General features: G+C 46.5%; 1 protein-coding gene and 1 long non-coding RNA gene across 3 annotated transcripts in view; one reads left to right on the plus strand and one right to left on the minus strand.

The window, feature by feature from the left end:
• Positions 1–811: 811 nt before the first annotated feature.
• The window catches only part of LOC135370008 (trichohyalin-like), a 39,045-nt gene continuing 19,099 nt past the window's right edge, over positions 812–20,757 (plus strand). The window contains exons 1-2 of the mRNA XM_064603662.1: positions 812–1,064; positions 5,766–5,855. Coding sequence (XP_064459732.1) covers positions 1,062–1,064; positions 5,766–5,855 — 93 coding nt within the window. The 5' untranslated portion in view covers positions 812–1,061. The remainder of the gene's footprint in view (positions 1,065–5,765; positions 5,856–20,757) is intronic.
• LOC135370648 (uncharacterized) lies at positions 2,904–4,106 on the minus strand. 2 transcript variants are annotated; one of them, XR_010415414.1, is made up of 3 exons: positions 4,004–4,106; positions 3,503–3,803; positions 2,904–3,387 (listed from the first exon to the last, which is right to left on the minus strand). It is a non-coding gene; the product is annotated as an uncharacterized LOC135370648 (long non-coding RNA). The 2 variants fall into 2 exon arrangements; XR_010415413.1 differs by lacking the exon at positions 4,004–4,106 and having other exon boundaries at positions 3,503–3,995.

Here is a 20,757-nt window from a genome sequence, read left to right on the forward strand (position 1 = left end):
GTTAGTGTCTTCTAGGTTATCAAAGCAAACTCAGATGGATGCTTACAATAGTATCTTCTTACCTGTACTAGTATGCTAACGTTCATACTGGAAGAATCGAAAGAAAGTACAACTTTTATCAACAACTAGTACTTTATTCTGGTAATGATGACTGGGACAAGAGGCAACACTGTGTGTTGCGTCAATCTGTGGCCACAAAAAGAATTAACTCCCTTTCATTTTTTCTTTGTGCTTTGCATTGAAGTTTTTACAAGTACCCAAGTACAAAATTGGGTAAAAAGTAAGAAAACGTCTTAGTAGTTCTGTAAATATGGAAACTGTTCACGATATCAAAAGAAAGAAGACTGGTTACCACCATCAGCACTTCATAGGACACGAGGACATAAAGAGAGGGAGCATCATTGAGAGGCTAGATATATGAGGATTCTTTTTTCGTTTCTCTCTCTCTCTATCTTTTTACAAATGTAGGTTTTTTTGGTAAATTGAGATATATGTTCAGGATTGGTCCTTGCAGTTTTCGCTTCGTTCATTTGGTCCTGCTGCGTGCACAGCCAGTGCACTGTTGGTTCCAGTTTCGACTCCAGAGCCTTCCTTTTTTTTGGTTCCTCTTCATTCAACCAGGTGGCAGCAGGACCAAACGGCTCACGTCCCATCGCAAATATTCCTGCTGATATTTCACTTAGCCAGTCCCGTTTAATGTCGGAGTACTTGTACGGATAAGATTTCAATATTTCGATAGTCTTATAGTTTCGAATGTACGGTCCCGAGCTTAGCTCCATTAACACCAGGAAGGCAGCACAAGAGAGGCTTGTGTTGTTCAGTTTAGCCGGGACAAGCCAAGTCATATCCGTGTTCCTCACTCGCTGGGATGCTCGCTAGGCAACCGGTGGGCTGTATTCTCTCGTGTATGTGATACGTGCGGGTACCCTCCCGTCAACTGGAATGAAAAGTGCGCTCACACGTGTTCCTACGGCGACAGCTGTGGAGTGCGCGAGTGGAATTCCTACCTGCTGAAGGATGATGGAGAATGGTGCGCGTCTCCAATTAAAGCAGCCAGGCCCATGGTGAGTGGAGTGGTTGCATCGCCCGGGTTTTTCCATTGCGCCTGTTGGATCGAATTTGTGTTGAATACTCTCCAACTTTTGGGGTCTTGACCTGTGTCTGCGCTGGAGAGCCAAGTTTCTGCGGATCTACCGCCGTGTTGCTGTCTCGTTTCTTATTTGTGCGTATATTCTCGCGGGTTCTTTGTTTGCAGCTCGTTGCGTAAATGGTAAAATTTTGTAAATCGTTCTTCAGGTTTTCATTTGAGATGGGTTGGTGTTTTATCCGCGATGCGTACTTTGCTGGAGAGGGCGACCTGTGAACAGTGGTCTTCTGTTTTAGCCGCCGTCGTCTGCTAGTCATCACTAGGTTTCTTCCTCTTCGATTTGTCCTGCACTAGTTCAGAGGAGTTCCGCTGTGGTGCCAAGAGTGTGCGCCGCCGACTGAGACAGTGCAAGTGTAGATTCAATTCAGTTCAAGTGAACAATTCAACACTAGCGCTTCCAAAACAATTAAGCGAGTGCAGGTGAAGGCTGGTCGTCTGGTGTACGCACCGCGGCCACTGTCATGTTTTTTTTTTTTTTTCCTTTCATGTATGCTTGTCGGTGTGTGTGTTGTTCATTCGCTTTACTAGTCATTCGAATAAGTGGACGACGTATGCATTCTACTTGCTTGCACGAAGGAAAGGGAAGATCGTCTGGCTATCACGAGAACATTGTGGCAGATACTACGAACAAGAACTTTTCATACTTGGCACTTCATCTCTGTATATTTTTTATTAAAAAATTAATTCGGGCTGCTCCAAAGCTTGCGTCATTTGCCGGCGTAGTGAAGACGAGAGTAATACTAATTAATGCTCCCCGTGCAGCGGATAATTCGAGTAATCCGCTCGGCTAGATCGAAAAATGTATAACCGCATTATCCCACGTGTTTATCGCGACTATGCAACTTCGCTGACTGCTGCACCGCACACATGTCCACTGTTTTGCTCAAAGAAGGAACCGTCAACGTACAACATCCATGCCACCGACCCCTGTCGTCTGCTCCACTTGCACTAGTACTCCCGCGCGACACTCTCAAAACGAATACTAATGTGCTGACTTGTAGTATACCAGATGTCTGCACATGCGTATTCTGTTGGCTAGCAGGGACCTCTCGTAACATGCAATGTGTATCTGCCCTGACGAGATTTGTGACCATTTTTGCAGGGGCACATAAAGTAAATAAGTATCACACACTATTTCTTCCATTCCTTAAAGTAAGTGACTGCGGATTATGGCTGTGTGAATACGATATACAATGTCAAATTGTTTTTATCGTTGGAGTTAGACATTTCTCAGTTAATACTATACATCTCGACCCGCCTTTGCGTCCGCTGATCGATGGTAGTTCCAAGGTTCCGCTTGCCTTAGCTGAACTTTGCATGAAGGCAAATGCTAAAGTTTCATGTTGCGTCACCGCAAAAGAACGAGGACGAAAGCGTAATTTAGACAGTGCTGGCTTTTTACTAGACTTCCCCTTTCTTGAGCGTCATGGACAGTTTGTTGCAATTTCGCTTTGCCGTTACGCTTCTATGTTAAATTTCATCCGTGAAACTCACCAGAGGATTGCATTGCGGAGGGGGTAATAGACATAGCGTAGAAAATCGGTAACTATACGAATGTTGAAACTCCTCGGCTGTGACATTACCACAGTTAGGCGGCCGTGGGATAGGTCAGGTGCTCACGAGAACCAATAAGAATGGGTTGCTGCGATATCTGGACCGGTTTCCATAAAGGTTAGAGTCTTGAACTCACAGGCAGTGCTTTTTATGCTGCGGGAGCCATAGTTAGTCCAGTAGCAAGGGAAGACAACGCAGCAAGTGCAAACAAAGGTTTATTGCATACCTTACGAAGCTACCAGAGCCGTTCAGTGCCCCTCAAGGTTGAGCACGCCATTTCCCCCTTACACTGATAGCGCTTGATAAAGTTTATTGATAACCAGCGTTCATTTCCCCACTCCCCTACAGTTCACACCAAAGCGTTTTACAAGTCGTCGACGTCGGGCGTGTCGATTATGATGTCTTCGGGTGGTGTCCTCCAATCATTCTGCTCAGGCCTTCAGGGGCCTGAGCGAGGGGTCCTACCGCAGGAGATCTTGGCGACAGCGCAGAAACCACATTCGGGCCCGTAGAAAGTGCTGCACCCACCCTAAAGCGGCGGAGGGCGCCCTGCTGGTCGCTACCGGTCGATGGCCCAGGTCACCGGTGCCGCGGAGCCCTGGGTGACGACCTTGTCGGTGGTGGTCCTGACGAACTCTGACGTGGCGAGGGGTTGGGTCTCCGTCGGGAAGGTAGTCTCAGGGTATCTGCCGGGAAAGGAATACGGTGAGTGGGCAGCTCCACGTGAGAGCTCGAAAGGGCTTGCCCCCTAACAATCACTGCGGAAAAATGTGGGGGCAGAAATGACTATACATTACGAACCAAAACCGTGAGCATTAAGTCCTAGTGACCGAAATAGTGGCTGCTGCCTGCGCCGCAAGTTGTAGCGTCTGGAGGCCGGTCCGGAGGCGGTATCCTGGTCTTGAGGAGGAGACTGAAGACCTGACACTTAGTCCTCGGGGGGTCTCAGTACGTGACCAGTCTTCAGATTGGAGTTGTGTATACTGGCCCGGTTTTTCCGTCCGTGTCACAGCGGCGAAGCCTGTAACTGAGGCAGTAGGCGCAGATCTTCAGGCCGTACCTGCGTGGTGGACTGCTGAATCCCTGGACGACGGTCGTCGGGCTGAAAGAGAAAAACCGCCAGAAATACCTGCCAGAAACAGTGCTGCGTATTCCTTGCCGCGGAACTGATGAACCTGAGCCTAAACACGTTGGGCGCCAAGTGTGAGAACCAGAGTTCCCACTCTCGGGCCGTCAGCCCATCCGTCCAGTAGCAAGGGAATACACAGTGCAGCAAGTGCTAAACAAAGGTGTATTGCATACCTTACAGAGATCCGTTCATCGTCACCCGAGATCGCAAAAGGAGCCCCCTGCTGAGTAGCGCGCCTGCTTTTAAGCGCTCTCGTATCGTAGCGCCCCCACAACATTTAGCGCGTGTTTCCCCCTTACCACTGATATCCTTGCTTTGCGCCTGATAACGTTTTTTGTTGATAACCAGTGTTCAGGGAGGCTAAACTCGTTCATTGTAGAGATAACTTGACGCGTGAAGAAAAAGATATTCCGAACACCCGTCTATTGTACAACGGGGAGACCGTGCGTAATGCTGTCCAATAGGCGCGTTCCGACTATACTTATCTCGACGCATCAAGTATCTCGATAATCAGCGAGCATAGCATCCAAGTCCCCCCCCCCCCCACACACACACACACACGCCTCCGTCCGAGGCGATGCACGATAAATAACAGTATCATATCGTACGCAGAAGAAAAAAAAATCACATGCTCGCCAAGGGCTTCTTATGTTGTTTTTGGCGTCACCTCGCTACAGAAAAAGAGAGGAGGCAGCGGTACTGGTGCAGCACGTCACCCCCTTCTGTCGCATCACCTGGTGCGGACCGCACCCCCCCCCCCTAGTGACGCCACTGCACACACTCATAATGCAAACGAGCCCTGAGCTCAACGAAGAAAGATGTGCAAGAGATGCACTAACTCAAAATGGCGTGTGTGGTGTGCAGTATACAATGCGCGCGTCAAGCGCTCCATCAAAATCAAGGTGCATCATGCAAGACTCCATCAAAATGCCACAACCCCTTTGATGTCGAGTGCGAACGCTCAAGACCTCCAGCGGACAACGCAGTGTCGTTCCCCACTACGCGTTACGCAACGACGACTATAAATTCCCGCGGCTTGGGCTTCGTTCCTGCAGCAGCTGTTATTCCCCCTCTAGGATCTCCCCCGTAATATAGAGTTCCTTACGGAAACGCAACGCAGTCACTCCATACGTCACCTTCCTGGCGGGGCGCAGCGCTGATATCGCCTGGGAAATTAAACGCTGTTTCACAGCTTCCTCAGAACGGGCGAACGTCATATTATAGGACGACAAAAACAAAAGAGTCACACTGAACGCGTAAAAGAGCGTGGCGCATTGTCCTGTTTGTGATCAGCGAGCGCTGATGTGTTGCTTATGCAAGGTCTGTACAGGTGCCAGTTCGATATTTTTTTGTGTGTCTGAGCTATTAGGCAGTTATAGAACCTTGAGCCCTGTTCGGTATGTTCAGGTCGGAAAGGGTACGCGCACGATTCAGGTGTTGGGGGAAAAAGTGCGTCCCTGTCGGCGTAGGGTGTACCCATAAAGAAATGTTCACCGTGCTTACTACAGTCTAATCCCCGACTGGCATTTCTTTCGCTTCGTCCCGTCGGTTTTGCAACTATTTTTCCCCCAACATGCAACAGAGAAAGGAAAACTTTTGTGAAGACGAGCAACAGTGTCCATTTTGCGACGTGACCAATTTGTCCACCCACGGAATCCCACATTTTACAATTATACTTCGTGTTCCCTTATTTTCTCGGAGCAAAAGTTTCGACGTCAGGACCTTCACGCTTGGCTTTGCTTTCCTTTTCGTTTCGTTTTTAGAGTCTTCTTTCGAAAGACAACGGCAGTAGTCGATATTTTCGTATTCACGTCCCGTCTTTCTTTAGCGTATATGAAAGTTGAAGTACATGGGAGTGTCTTGTCAGAGCGGCGAATCATTGGGCACACCTGCTCACGATGATGATGCGCCTGCTGATCCGCTATTCTCTTACAGTACCTGCGCACAGCCGCGGATGGTGCCGCGAGCTCCATGTTACGGGACCCCATCCCGCCTCCGACACACTTGCTCATCCCTCCGTGGAAGGTAAGCCGAACTTTACCATTACTGGTCAAGCTTAGTTAGGTTGGTTGAATCACTAGCTGGATGATGAACAACCAGTTGATATACAGCGTGCTCGAAGATGTTTCTTCGCCGCCTGCAATGTCGCAGATAACGTATCAGATGGGGAAAAGATTGTCGACGTTTACGAACCGCATCATTTCTTTCATCCGTTTCATGTTCAAGGAAGACACGTCCATGACTTTGGACGGATACATGAAGCACGCGACAATATACGGTGAACGTGGATATGAGAGTCAAAAATGACCAGAAAGGACCCAAACACGTTGTTTCAGCGCACGGGTATTTCCTTGAAAGGCTTTTGCACCGTGGTGTTTGTCCACCAGTTGGCACGCATCTACGCCATATTGGGGACATGAGACAGGTCCATCCGTGGGAATTGGACGTATAGATACAGACAACATTCAAGACTGCGGTAATGGCGTAATCCGGCCGGTGTCACTGCGGGCAGTGAGGTAGTGCTCCTCTGGGATTGACGCATTTATGTGCTCGAGTGATTCCACGTCGAAAAATACTATTTTTTCCTGAATATATACTCTGGCATGCAGTACAATTGCATTGATTACGTTTACACTTACATTACACTTACATTACAATTACGTGCATGATGTAATGAAGCTACCGCCGGAAATGTAGCGTACGCCAGAGAACGCAACTGAAAACCGCTGTACCAACAAATTGCCAGTCGTGGTGTCTCGAAATCGCGCGCCCGGCTAGAACTGTGTTCGCGGCGCCATCCAGTCGCAGATGGTTCAGCTCCTCGTTCGAATGGGACCGGTATCCCAGAATCCTAGGTCCCGTTTGCCCAGTGACCCAAACACTGTTCGGAATGGCTAGAGCCTTACCCGGACACATCTGGTTCGTCACTTCGCTTAAGTTGTTCCCGTTTACTAAACTGTCTACACGTCTTCCGTTATACAAACCACGTTGTAATCGTGCTGAGGAGATTAGAGCGCGGTTGCTAAATGATGCGCGTGAAATCATATTCCGCCCTCCCATATCTGGCTACCAGATGGCGCTCTGGGCGGGAGCGGGCGTCCCGCGTTAGCACGTCGTAGCATCTGTAGCTATAAGTAGTGGACTGATGGCGATATATGTACGTGGAGGGAGGACTAGCGCTCGGAGGGCCCAGTATGCATCTAGGGCCTACTTCAGCAGGACTGCTGTACATCGCGAAAGTATGCCGTCTATCTATTATCTATATCCATGTCTGTGCACCGCTGGTAACCAAAGTTGCTTCGTGGTGTTAATACGGAATGACGAAGAAGAAGAAGAAAAAAAAAAGAGCCAAAACACGCACGGCGCGTGAGACACGAGTTTATCCGTCGCTATCGATCGCTATAAATTCCATCCCTATCTACCGAGTGCCATCGTATCAAGGTCATGTACAGGGAACTCATTATAGTCGGCGGCACTGCATTTCCCCGATGTAAAAGTGGTCCACCATCGGTGGAGGTTAATCAGCGAATCAGCTTCCTGCTGCCCTTTCGTTTTTAAGGACACCAAAACGGCTGGTCTAGTAAGGATAGAAATATATCTATAGTACCAGCTCGCGTGGTGTAGCAGTTAGGATATGATCGCCTCCCACGTCAAGACTGGGACTTGATGCCGGTTTGAATCCCGTCGGGCTTTCCAGGCGAGTGTTGGCACAGTCCCCCTGAAGTCGGCCCAGGACGCATACTAACCCCCCTGTCTCCCACTCCTTCCTTCTGTCCATCTGGCCACGTCTGTACGCCGCTCATAGCTACAGTTGCTTCGCGGCGCTCACACGGAATCAAAAAATTAAAGAAAAGAAATATATCTGTGTTTTCAAATCGAATTGTATCGATAAAACGAAACAACTTGATTTTAATGGTGATGTTCGTTTTAAAAGTAGCATATTTTTATCGAATATCGATATACACGCAACGAGTAAAATATCCGTGCGTAGGCGATAAGATACCGGAAATTTCTGGCAAGTGCCGATACATGTAAATAAATTACCGATATCTTGAGTGATATTCAAAATCCCGATACCTTCGCACCTCAAATGTCTGTCTAGCCTACAGCCTAGCTTCTCTTCTTTTCTACTCTTATGTTAGCGCCGCCTTGCATCTATTACTATGAGCAATGTACGAGCAATGTTGAGAGGGGGTTAGCTGATGCGAACAAACGACACACCCAACCAAGGGGCTCCTTTCCGGAAATCGGCTCGACCGTTTAAAGGGGTTGTGAGACTTTGATAGATGGGATTCATTACATCGTGACGCTATAGAGAACACTGAGAAACAAAATTCTTTTTCTACGTGTTGCACTCGAGGAGATATAAACCCTCGAACATACGTATACACTGTAACCGTGCATGACGCACGCCCTTTTCACTGTAATTTTGCTAATTTCATAACGGAGTACGGTTTAGCACGACTCCTCAGACGAGGTGTCTCTCCTGGTATGTTGTCTGTTCTCCGAAGATGCACTCTTTCGAAATATCAACATTGTTTAACGGTATTGTAGCGATGCATAATATTCATTAGCACGTATCTACGATATCAAGACAGAAGGAAAGCAAGATTTGCACTCTCACATGATGTTTTGTTAGTGCTTTCTGAATTGCGTAAAATATCATCCTGGAAATAGGCAGTCAGATTTAATGTGTATGGCGCACACCTTTAAAGGTGTGGACAAGTTTACAGCGTATACACGTCAAGCTGTGACATCAGAGTTCCGGCCATTCCCATTGGTAGTCGATCGTACACTCTTAAAAATGAACTTCACCGCATAACACGCTCTTAGCCAACCATCATCTTGAATGATATCGTTATCTGCCCTGATTTGTTGAAAACGGGAGGCGTGCGCCCTTTTTGTGACACTTATGAACTGTTCATAATTGTCACAAAAAAGGCGTACGCCTCCCGTTTTCAACAAATCAGGGCAGATAACGATATCATTCAAGATGATGGTTGGCTAAGAGCGTGTTATGCGGTGAAGTTCATTTTTAAGAGTGTAAGCACGTGACCTCTCTCGCGCTTTCTAATTGGTGGAAACGCATGTCTTGATTTCAGAGCCGCATGATTTTCAGTATTCACGGTGACAGTTTTCTACGCGTCTATAATCCACCCCCTTGTCTATAAAACGTGTAATACAGATTCGCATTGATGCGAATAATTGCATTTTACGTTTATTCGGAATAACTTGAAACCAAGTGTCACAACAACCCTTAAATCGATATCGCTTCGGACGCGCAACAAAACTTGTTCACCAAGTAACTTGATAGCGTCACGCATTCGGACGAAACACTCCTGATTATCCAACACAGGCCGAACAAACTGGGTCGTTAAGTGAACGAGAGTATAAATCATACTTTCCAGCAGACGCCAAAAACTTTCTCCGAGCATAAAAGTTTCGTCTTCCAGGGGCTGCCACTTTGTTTTGTTCGCGAAGCCCCATGATAAATGCGTCCGCTCGGTGTAATTCAGAAACGACGGAGCGTGCATAATATTGCAGCCTCGGTAGTCGGGAGTGAAGAAGATAAGCGGGCATCAATATCGTTCCGGAAAAGGCCCACGATAGATGTTGGGGGGGGGGGGGGGGGAAGTCAGAGCCTTCTCTATATTCTCAGCGACGCTACACAAGCGTGTTAGGCAAAAGAGAGGATCTAGTTCGCCTGCTTCCAACTTTTGCGGACGAACAGGAATATTGCTTATGCATGTAACGGACTATGTGTAGTTGAGTACTATAAATGTAAAACGTGAGGACAAAAAAATATTCAGGCAGCGATGAAGTGATATTAGTAGCTGTGAGGCGCGAAAATGGGAAAACGGTGTGGTCCCGCTGGTCGCTAACGGCCGGTGACGACAAAGTGGCGGTCCAGATGACGATTTCGATTTGCCAGGACGGATGTTGAATAAAGGTATACGGATCAGCAGGCATGTTACCACGGGCAAGATCGACGTTTATTAATGCTTTAGGTTGGTAAAGATCCGAATTAAAGAGTTCATGAGATGTTGATGCGTCGACGCTGGCCGATGAACTCTCGTGACCTCTCTCGCGCCCATCGCTTTTGTGGATGGACGATGATTGGACAGCGGCGGTGATGACGATGCTGCTGCTGCTGCTCACATAACGTATAAACTGCAGAGGTTCAATCAACAATTATTAGAGCGGACACTACGCCCAAATTGCAAAGATGTGTGGTTTCGATTTTTGCAAAAATGATCGCGTTGTGTTTGCGCTAATTGATGATTCAGCCTCTGCAGTTTACGTTACTGCATAATACAATTGCCGCCCGCTTCAGTTTGTCCATGAATGTGAGGATGTTTGGGAATAGAATGCAAGACGGAATGTGCCTCTCTGAACGAAACCTCTCGGCATGCAGATGTGTGGATGTGCAAGATGTGTGGTAGCACACCCGACCGGTAGTCGGAGACATGCGAGTTCGTTTCCCGGCACTATAACTGACTGCCATCCTTGGAAGTAATAGTATTGCTTTTGTGGGAGGGCGATCGATGCAACTTGCATCAAGTTACCCTCACCGACTGGCTCTGAACGTTGGCGGGAACACGTTACCAAGAAAGCGAGAAATAGAATATTCTTTAAGGCCGGCTTCACACTAACGTTTTGTGTGTGTTGTTTGTTCTTTTTTTCTTTTTTCGTCTGTGTTTTTCAGGGGTGGAAAACGGACCCATTGGAACCTACGGGGTTCGATTGCCTTCGGTTCTATTTTTGAAGCAAGCGGACGAAAAACACGGTAGTGTGACAGCGGCCTAACAAAAATAACTGAGAGAGGAGAAGTTCAATACGCTCCACATTTGATTCTTCCTTTGAGACTTCCTCGAGAAGGTCACGATAAGATGTCAAAGAGTCCCAAGCTCAGCCGACATGGAGAAGGATCAGTCAACGGTTTTCTATAGGCAGGTATGACTCATGTCAGAAGCAACATGGAAAGAAATGACGTCAGCACGGACGAGTACTGAAGATTCATCTCGGGTTTTCGTCATGGATCTTAGCCACCAGCTCGCTTGCTTTTTAACCATTTTATATGTAAAGATGGTTATCTTGGCGTTTGCGAACATGCAGTGCGAGGGCTTACGGTTGTAAAAGCCGCGAGCATGCCCCACACCCACACTCTTAAAAATGAACTTCACTGCATAGCACGGTCCTAGCTAACCATCATCTCAAATGATATCGTTATCTGCCCTGATTTGTTGAAAACGGGAGGCGTACACCTTTTTGTGACAATTATGAACAGCATAAGTGTCACAAAAAAAAGCGTACGCCTCCCGTTTTCGACAAATCAGGGCAGATAACGATATCATTTGAGATGATGGTTGGCCAGGAGCGTGCTGTGCGGTGAAGTTCATTTTTAAGAGTGCACCATATTCGTGAGCACCCGGAGCGATGTCTTATGGCAAGATCATTATCTTGTCTCGCTCACAGGCAGCATCATTTTGAAGTCATGCGACTCTGCGATTGGATGATCCTGTTTCTCTTATGTAAGCTACTTATACGGTACTTCTTACTCGCCGTGGTAGTACAAGCCCAGAATGCATTGCGTTCCTGTGGCACGCTATCGTCTGTGGACAAACATGTGCACCACTCAAGCACACTCTTAAAAAAATGGGGTGTACTTTAACTTATTTTTCTTGTCACATATATCACTCTTTTTTTGGAGAGTACAATTACTCTCAAAATGGAGTCTCCTCACTCCCTTCAGGGAATGAGGAGACCCTTTAACTCCCTACTGCAGAGTAATATTACTCTCCAGTAATGCAGGGAGGAGACCCCTTTTTGAGAGTAATTGTACTCTCCGAAAGGGAGTGACATATGGGGCAATGAAAAGGAGTTAAAATACACCTTTATTATTATTTTTTTTTTAATGCAGTATGCACCGCACCATCGCTCTATGATCACGGTGAAGAGTGGAAGAGGTGATGAGTTCGTATCCTATCAACGACGTAGCTGTCTCGAGTTTCCTGTGTACTTTCCGGCAAAGAGGGATGTCGGCCCATGACGCTTACTGACGCCCCCCTGTCTCCTGCTCTACTCCCTCCGGCTGCGTACAGCCGCTGTTGCTTCGCTGTGCTAACACGGGGATACATAAAAAGGTTTCTCGAGTTGCTAAGCACGAGGAGCTTCACCCACGAACGCACGGGCGTGGCTCAAAAACCAGAGGCTTCGATTCCTGCGTGACTCACAGGAAAAGTAAGTGAGGGCCCACACCTGCAAGTTTTGGACCTGAACGCACCTGCCCGTTGAACTCGGAATACTGACTCAGCTCAAAATCGATAACGAATTACGCGAATGGGCAGGTATGACGTCGTAGCCAATCCTCTCGCTATGACGTCATTTGTGCTCACGCGATGACGTGAAAGGGAATGTGAGATTCGACCTATAGGGTCTTTTGGTGTTTCTTCCAGGATTTCTGATGTGCAGGGCGTTTTTTTTAATTATTATTTATTACGAGGAGTAATAAATGGTACATGGTCAGTTAATTTGTTTGTACGACGGTGCCGAATCCAAAACAAGCAATATGGCGGCGCCTCAAGCTTCTTTGCTGTAGTCGACGACAACTTGGGGCTTCCTTATTCGTCAAAAGACGTTTTAGAAAGCTCAGACTTATCAAATTACGTTTTGTTGTACGGTAGAAAGTGGTTTATGCAAACTCTGCGCTAACAATGAGTAGGGTAGACATTGGCAATGAGAGTAGACATTTCATGGGCAAATGTGTCGTGGCGAACTCAGTGCGCAGAAAATGGCCTTAAGGCAAATGGCATTAAAACTGTCCGTGTGGCCGGCGCCGCACGTGTGAGATACCAGGATACCAGGCACGAACTCCAATATGGGTCAACAACACCAATATGGTGTTGAATATGGTGGTAACGAACTCCAATATGGGTGTTGTAGGGGTAAAGTGACGAAGGGCTAAGGAGGCGACATAAGACACTGCGCTTGCGTAACATTCCGTCCGACACAGTCCTGAGACAACGAGCTTACTTAATGTCAATGATCCTGCGGTGTCTCGTCCGGACGCTGGTGCCAAGCCAGCCGCTCATGAAAGTTGGCACGCTTTGCGAATACGAGTGAGAGACTGGAAATGTCGTAGAAGCGTATTTAACCTTCCCTCGGACATGCGGATGCCTTGATTGTCCTGTCTAAAGATTGCAGCCATGGGCAAGTTACTAAAAAAAAAAAAGTAACAAAGTTACGGTTACCTGCAAAAGTAGTAACTGAGTTAGAGTTGTAGTTACCCTTTTAAAAATATAACTAGTTCCAGCTATATCGCGGAAAAGCAGTTGGGACCTGCCGACGGCTCTTCCGCCGTCATCGCGATATAGCTGGAACTAGCGTTACATTTTAAAAATGGTACTACATTGGCACAAGGGTGCCATATTGATGTTGCTTTATAGTTACATTTTAAAATGTCGAATAAGGTATAACTAAGAAAATCTGTACTGTCCAAGCGTAATTATGCCGTATTATATAAACAGTATTCCCTATGGGGCCAGTGTATGGCCCTCTTATAGCCAATGTATGGCCAGTGTATTGCCAGTGTATTCGCTGTGGGCCATGGGAGTTAGTCTTCGTCCTGGCTGCGTGTGAGATGGAAAAATCGGCAAGGCATTTGAAGCCTCGACAGAATGTCGCTAGGGAACAGACTCGTGGAAAATATTGCGATGCCCGAGTAACTTAGTTACAGTTACATTAGTTACTTTAACCAAAAGCAGCTATAAGTTACTTTTGTAGAAATGTAACTAGTTACTACTCAAGACCGCTAAAAATCCTCTACTTCAGAAACGGCTTCGCTCATGATCGAAGCTGCAACGCGACGTCCAGGCCTGAAGTATTACTATTATTGCTGCTTTCCTCGTACGCTGTTTTTCTTAGTTCGTTTTGTCACCAAGACTTTTTCTCTTCACAAAAAGACATCAAAACGCGCACCAGCTGTTGTCTAAATCTTCCTCTTCCTCACTATTCTTTCTACCTCCTTTCTCTTTATTGTATTTATCCTCTGCTTTATGCATATGAGGCGCGCCTTAGCATTTTAGATGGCCCAGTCGCTCTGCAATCGCATGTCCCCATCAGGAACAGCCGACACCCTGGGAGCGATTTTATCCAACAAAAGCCGACTGAATCTGCATAGAAAGCGCTCTTTCTCGGGCCTTGCTATCGTGGCCTTCGTGTTTTACTTTATTTTTCGAATATTATCATATATCTCTTCACGCTTAACCCTCTTTCTGCATCGTCCGGTATCAAGGTTCCTCGAATGCCACTTTACGCGATGTGGCTTGTGTCGTCGTGCTTTGAGGGTACTTGCAGCTGTTCTTTTCATACGAGGCAAACTAAAAAGGTGGCCGCAATGTATTCTTTTATTTGCATAATATTAGAGACATCATAAAAACACTTTATCACTTTTCAACATGCATGTCGAAAAGTGATAAAGTGCTTTTATCGCAATCGACACATGCACGTCTACACCTCACCATCACCAATGCATGGATAGAGCTTGCCGTCGCAGTCCCGTTTATCACTTTCTTTCTTGTTTTGTTTACGCATTTCTCAATAAACAATTTTGAGCTTGGATGCCGCGGGAGAAAAAAAAACATATTGTTCCGACGATATCCACTGTCGTATACGTGCCGTGTGCGCGTGTATGTGTGTTGGAGGGACGTATTGTCGTGCTGCAGCAACATACCATGTAATGTTCCACTATTGTGCTTCAGTGCATGGTTCCAGAAGACCGTGAGCATGAGCTTGCCCACCGTCGGAGCTGCCAAGAAGTTCTTTGACCTTGGTTACGTAATGTGCCGACACTCTTTGCTCATGAGAGAACTGATGTTCTGAGGCTGGAACAACATAGAAGGGACAATCACATACAAGGCCTCAAGTTGCCTAAGAAATTAACGATGAAAGATGAAAGTCACTGAAAAGGTTAGCCAGCTCATAAGTGTCACAAAAAGGGCGTACGCCTCCCGTTTTCAACAAATCAGGGCAGATAACGATATCATTCCAGATGGTGGTTGGACAGGAGCGTGCTATGCGGTGAAGTTCATTTTTAAGAGTGTAGTGGATCCAGCATTCGTCGCTCACCGATGACAAGGCGTCGAAGAAAATCTTCCCCCTTCTCGGCTTCATAGCGTCCCAGTAGCGTCTCGCAAGCATCCACGCGGCGTTCTTTTGGTACCTACCTGGCGGATACTTTGTTATACTATACAGAGTGTCACGAATGACCCTCGGGCTTTTCGCACTCTGCACAAAAAGAGGGAGAGAGAGAGACAAAGAAAAACTGATAGCCCGAACGCTCCTCCTCCCGCACTCTTAGAAATGAACTTCACCGCAAAGCACGCTCCTAGCCAACCATCATCTTGAATGATCTCGTTATCTGCCCTGATTTCTTGAAAACTGGAAGCATACGCCTTTTTTGTGACAATTATGAACAGCATAAGTGTCACAAAAAAAGGCTTACGCCTACCGTTTTCAACAGATCATATACCAGATAACGATATCGTTCGAGATGATGGTTGGCTAGGAGCGTGCTTTGCGGTGAAGTTCATTTCTAAGAGTGCTGGTGTGCGAACAAGGGGGCGACCATATCGAAAGTCCTGTGGTCACGTGACATTTCCGTCCGTCTCTAAAGTCTACAACGCTCGATGGTTGCAACCAAGTTGATTGCGTTCAGGGCCAAGTACGAACGAATTCGCAGCCTTGCTCTAAAGATGGACATGGTGGTGGCCGAAAAAGAAGGTATGGCACCATAAACAATTTAGCGGACGATTTCCTTTTTCTTTCTCGTTTTTCGCCATTTCTTACTGTTGCGTTCCTGGTCAGCGGTGGTTACATTAATTGGTGTTACATTCATGGGTGTAATTCATTCATTCATCATTCATTAAAGCACCAGCAGTGGGATCATTATACCAGCTCGCTTACTTCTTTGCTCGACATTAAATTACTCTGTGAAAGGGCATCTTGGAGCTTGATTTGTTGCGACGTATGTCCCTGATACGCAAAACGTTCACGGTTACATGACAAATGATAGCAATTAGTTCCACTGGTTCAGACGTTCATAGAAAAGGAAGGAGCGAAATAAAGGTTTATCAGGTATACAAGGCCTCTGCATACTAAAATCTCACATGCTACACCCATCATGCTGTGCGTGAGGTAACCTACTGATCTGACATGGAAAAAACAACTTTCTCTCGAAAGGAAACTGGTTTTAAGATCTATTTATATATAAACGGTTATATAGCCACGAGCGGATCTTTGCGGAACGCCGAAAAAACAACTGGTACGTGACAGCCGCGGGTGACAAGCAACACCGACTCGCTTAGTATGCAATCACATTTGCCCTACATGGATATCCGTTCGTCCTCGACAGCCCCTGCTCCGATCAGTTATAGCGAGCAGAAGACGAACCTGGAATTCCAAGGGGTTTGGGTGTGCGCGTTGGTTTTATTAAGCACTCGCGGAACCAATCGCAGCTTTCCGTTTCATCTGCCATTGGGAACCTGTCGTCTGCTAGTCTCTCGGGTCTCATTTTCGTTCCGTCGACGGGTGTGGAATTGGTGTCTGCCTGAGCCTGGAAGTGAACGGTGCAGCGATGTCCGCGGCACGCGCGCTCGTTTTTCGATGGAATGTGATGTAGATTCGTGGACTGATTGGAAGCCTGTAGGTGCAATTGCAAATTTGTCGTCTGCAATTGGAAAGCCGTCGTAGTGCCATCGGAAAAATACGCGCGCTTTCTTTCGAGCTTTGTGTTCAGGGCGTCGACGAATGTGGGATTGGCGGATTTACGTGCGTGTCTCACGGTGCCGAGAGTTGACGTCAACCTGAAGTTTTGTGGGATCGAGACACCAGATGAACGCGCAGTGTCTGGCTTCGATCAGCTACGCCGCTCAAGCCTCGGAATCAACGACCGGAATTTGCATTTCAGTGTTGAAATTTCGCAACTTGGCGTTATAGGAACATAGAACCATCCGTACATTCGCACTAAAATTTTCCGATCCTACAACTAAGAGCTGTCGTCTGCAACTCCTCCCCCGTTTCGTCCGCTATTTTTGGTGGTGATCGCCCTCGTGATTTGAGTGGTGCGAGATGGGCCAGAAACGACGTGATACTTTGAGCATCGATAAGGATTCCTGGAGTCTCAGAAACTATAGCCTGGACTGGAGGAGCAACGTAACGCTTGGTTCTGCACGCGGTCAGGAAGTGAGGCCAGACTCGCGCGGGCCTGCAGTGCAGAGAGCGGCGCTCAAGGTGGGCTACTTGGCTCACGGCCCCAGGGTCTACCTCCCGATATCTGGCCGAGGAAGGGCTGCGCTGCATTACGACAAAACCGTAAGATGTCATTTTTCTTCTTTGGGGGATGAATATGTATTTGAAAAAAATTTAATATTTACGTCACTGTACCAACTATACGACGGTGAGATACACCACGATATTTCGTTGTTTAATTTTGCCGACCAGAGGATTCTTTTACGTGCGCCAAAATCTGGGCACACCGTATAGCACGCTGTGCTCCAACACGCTAAAAACAAAACTTCACCGCATAGCAGGCTGTGCGTCAACCATTGCCACGAATGATAGTGTTATCGCTTCTGATTCGAAGAGAAACGGGGGCGTACGCCTTTTCGTGTCCATTACCATATACCTAAATTGCCACAAAAAGGCGTACGCCCACCTCTCTCTCCGAATCAGAAGCACGGCAATGGTTGGCGCACATCGTGCTATGCGGCGAAGTTCTGTTTTTAGAATGTAAACGAACGACGACCTGTGCCCTGCCACCAGGTTGCTAGTGGCCGGATTCGAACCCGCAACCTACGATTTGTACACACTCTTAAAAATGAACTTCACCACATAGCACGCTCCAAGCCAACCATCATCTCCAGTGATATCGTTCTCTCACATAATTTGTGGGAAACGGGGGCGTACGCCTTTTTGTGACAATTAACATTTCTGCATAAGTGTCACAAAAAGGCGTACGCCTCCCGTTTTCAACAAATGAAGGAAGGGAACGATATCACCCGGGATGATGGTTGGCTAGGAGCGTGCTATGTGGTGAAGTTCATTTTTAAGAGTGCAGGCGGGCATGCACATGCGGCACAAGCAATCGATCCCCCGTCTCGACTCGTGAGCCGATAAGTTTCCACCGGCACAGGATTGGAAGGGATTGGCCATATTTGGGGCTTCCCCCAACCGATATGAGGCTTCCGTATAATCCCGTTAAAGGTTCAGAAATGTGGCCTTTTCGACGAACGGCGTCTTTGAGACGATTCTTTTTCCTTTGGGACATTGAGCCGCCAATCGAGAACACAATAGAGGGCGTACAAGGACTCTTATACAAAGCAGACGGGTGTATGACGGACTCCGCTTGTGCCGCTCCGATTTCAAATTCTCTCGATGCGCGACTGTTTGGTGAAAAAGACGAAAAATGTAACCGTACCGTGCGAATATTCCAATTTTTTCGAGTACCGAACCGAATAATGGTGCGTTCGATTCGACTTCCGAATTGAATTTTGAGTCCAAGAAATGTCTCTTTACATTCGAAAGCTACAAGGGTAACCCCGAAAACAGCGTCGATGTAAGGTATAGAGTATAATGTGCGGAGGTCTGAAGACATACATCACACGGACACATTTATATGGACATACATGGATCGGAGACTCACGATCACTGTCTTTGTGAGCCTGCGTGTCACACTTGCTGTCCCGTCCTTAAACTCAAGGATATGTTGCTCGCCTCATCACTTATAGGCCTACACTATTAGAAAAAAATGGTGGAACAGTTACACCTTTTAGGAGGTAATAGTTGTCGGATATGTTGTGCCTAAAAGGTTGCAAAGTTCTACCTGCTACCTATACGTACGATAGGGTTAGCGCTTCTGATTCGGTGAGCGATTGGGGCGTACGCCTTTTTGTCGCAATTTGGATATATGATAATTGCTTTTACCACCCTCTTACACCCTTTATCAGACGCTGTGGTGATCTACACTCTTAAAACTGAACTTCACCGCATAGCACGCTCCTAGCCAACCATAATCTCGAATGATATCGTTATCTTCCCTGATTTGTTGAAAACGGTAGGCGTACGCCTTTTTTGTGACAATTATGAACAGCATAAGTGTCACAAAGAAGGCGTACGCCTCCCGTTTTCAACAAATCAGGGAAGATAACGATATCATTCAAGGTTATGGTTGGCTAGGAACGTGCTATGCGGTGAAATTCATTTTTAAGAGTGTGTGGTGATCTAGGTGGTAACTATAGAAGTTGCCACCTTTTCACACCCTTTTTTTTTCTTCTTAGAGTGTACATGCTGCACGTGCATTCTAGCTATTCGCTTCCAAGCAGTTCATTTTTGCAGTTATCTATTTTTTCCCCGTGTGTGTGTTACAGCTAGAAAACTCCTTTTAGCATACTGCATTGCTTGGTGCATCACAACTTATAGGCACAGATTCCTCTGAAGTTGGTCGAGCACACATACTCACCCCCACCGATGCTGTCCTCTCCCCATCTCTACACCGCTTATAACCACAGTTTTTTCGCGGCGCTAACGTTTAATCCATTGATTGATTGATTGATTGATTGATTGATTGATGATTGAATCCATTGAATACATTGAACCCACACTTTTCGGTATATAGCTTCATTATTGACGTCGTCAGATCTTGTGTACGGTGTTAGGCTTATCTGCGATGCCGGAAGAGCGAGATCTCGCTACCCTACCAATCTTTGAGTGAATGACCCAGTTGGTGAGCTACCCGTATCAGAAGCATTTCCGTGGAAGGCAACGACGCGGTTCGCTTTCCGTCGTGTCCCTCTGTGATCGGCCACTATTTGGGTTTTTTTCGTCGGAACAAAAACTTTGTCAGAGCCGGCTGGACAGTCACGCATAAAAGCTTTCTTCATATGAGAAAAGAAACGAGAGAACTTTAAAAGAGCTCGTAGGTAACCGGTAGTGTTTCGGAAGGCATCGTTGAACTGACAACAAGGTTCTCAATCGGTGTCTCAGTGCTTCGGACAGTGTAGAATGGTCATCTTTTTTCTTTTTCTTTTTTGTCCGCTCGTGACAAATAGAAAGAGAAGGAAACAAACGAACAGAAAGGAGAAAAAAAATTCATTCTAATGACGTGCACATGTTTACCGTTTTTATTTTGCACGTTTCTTATTTTCGAGTTGGACATTCAACCTGTGTGTTGCATATCGACATGAGCGAGTCCAGTTCAACCGATAATTTTAAATAATAATATAAATTAATAAATAAAATAACGACTAAATAGAAGGGAGCAGAATGAATATGAGAATATACAACCGCAATCATAAAGCAATCAGGCACGATCCGTCGTTATTGGAACACAACAAAATTTGTACGAAGGTTAAAATATTGTTCGATCGAATATTACCTCAAATTTAATTTGCAGCTGAGCAGCGCTGTTGTGAAACTGTGAACACGATCTCGCCCAAGGAAAAAAGAACGAAACAATAAAACAGAAACGTAAAAAAGATCACTTTTGTACGTAGACTAAGGCAAACAAGTTCCTTCTTCATAAAAGTACTATACCGCGTAGCACTCCCGTAATGTGTCTGCCATAAATCCTCCGTGAGAGCGCGAACATTGCGCATAATTCTTACATTTCTCCTAATAGACCGGCACTACAAGCATCTCCAAACAAACTGAAAATATTCAGAGCATACATATACACGTATATTCGAGTCCAACTTCATAACACAATACTGAAAAGAAAAGGAAAAATACAAGCGTGCAAGCTGCTATGCGCGTCTGTGTTCCCTCGGGCGATATTTGTTCCTTGCAACACAATAACCCCGTTTTGTGGCCCGACTTCTTGTCGCTTCCTCGTGAGTTCGCGTTAATGTTGATGGCCGTACACAATTGAAAA

Source organism: Ornithodoros turicata, chromosome 10, assembly GCF_037126465.1.
Source record: "Ornithodoros turicata isolate Travis chromosome 10, ASM3712646v1, whole genome shotgun sequence".
NCBI lineage: Eukaryota > Metazoa > Arthropoda > Arachnida > Ixodida > Argasidae > Ornithodoros > Ornithodoros turicata.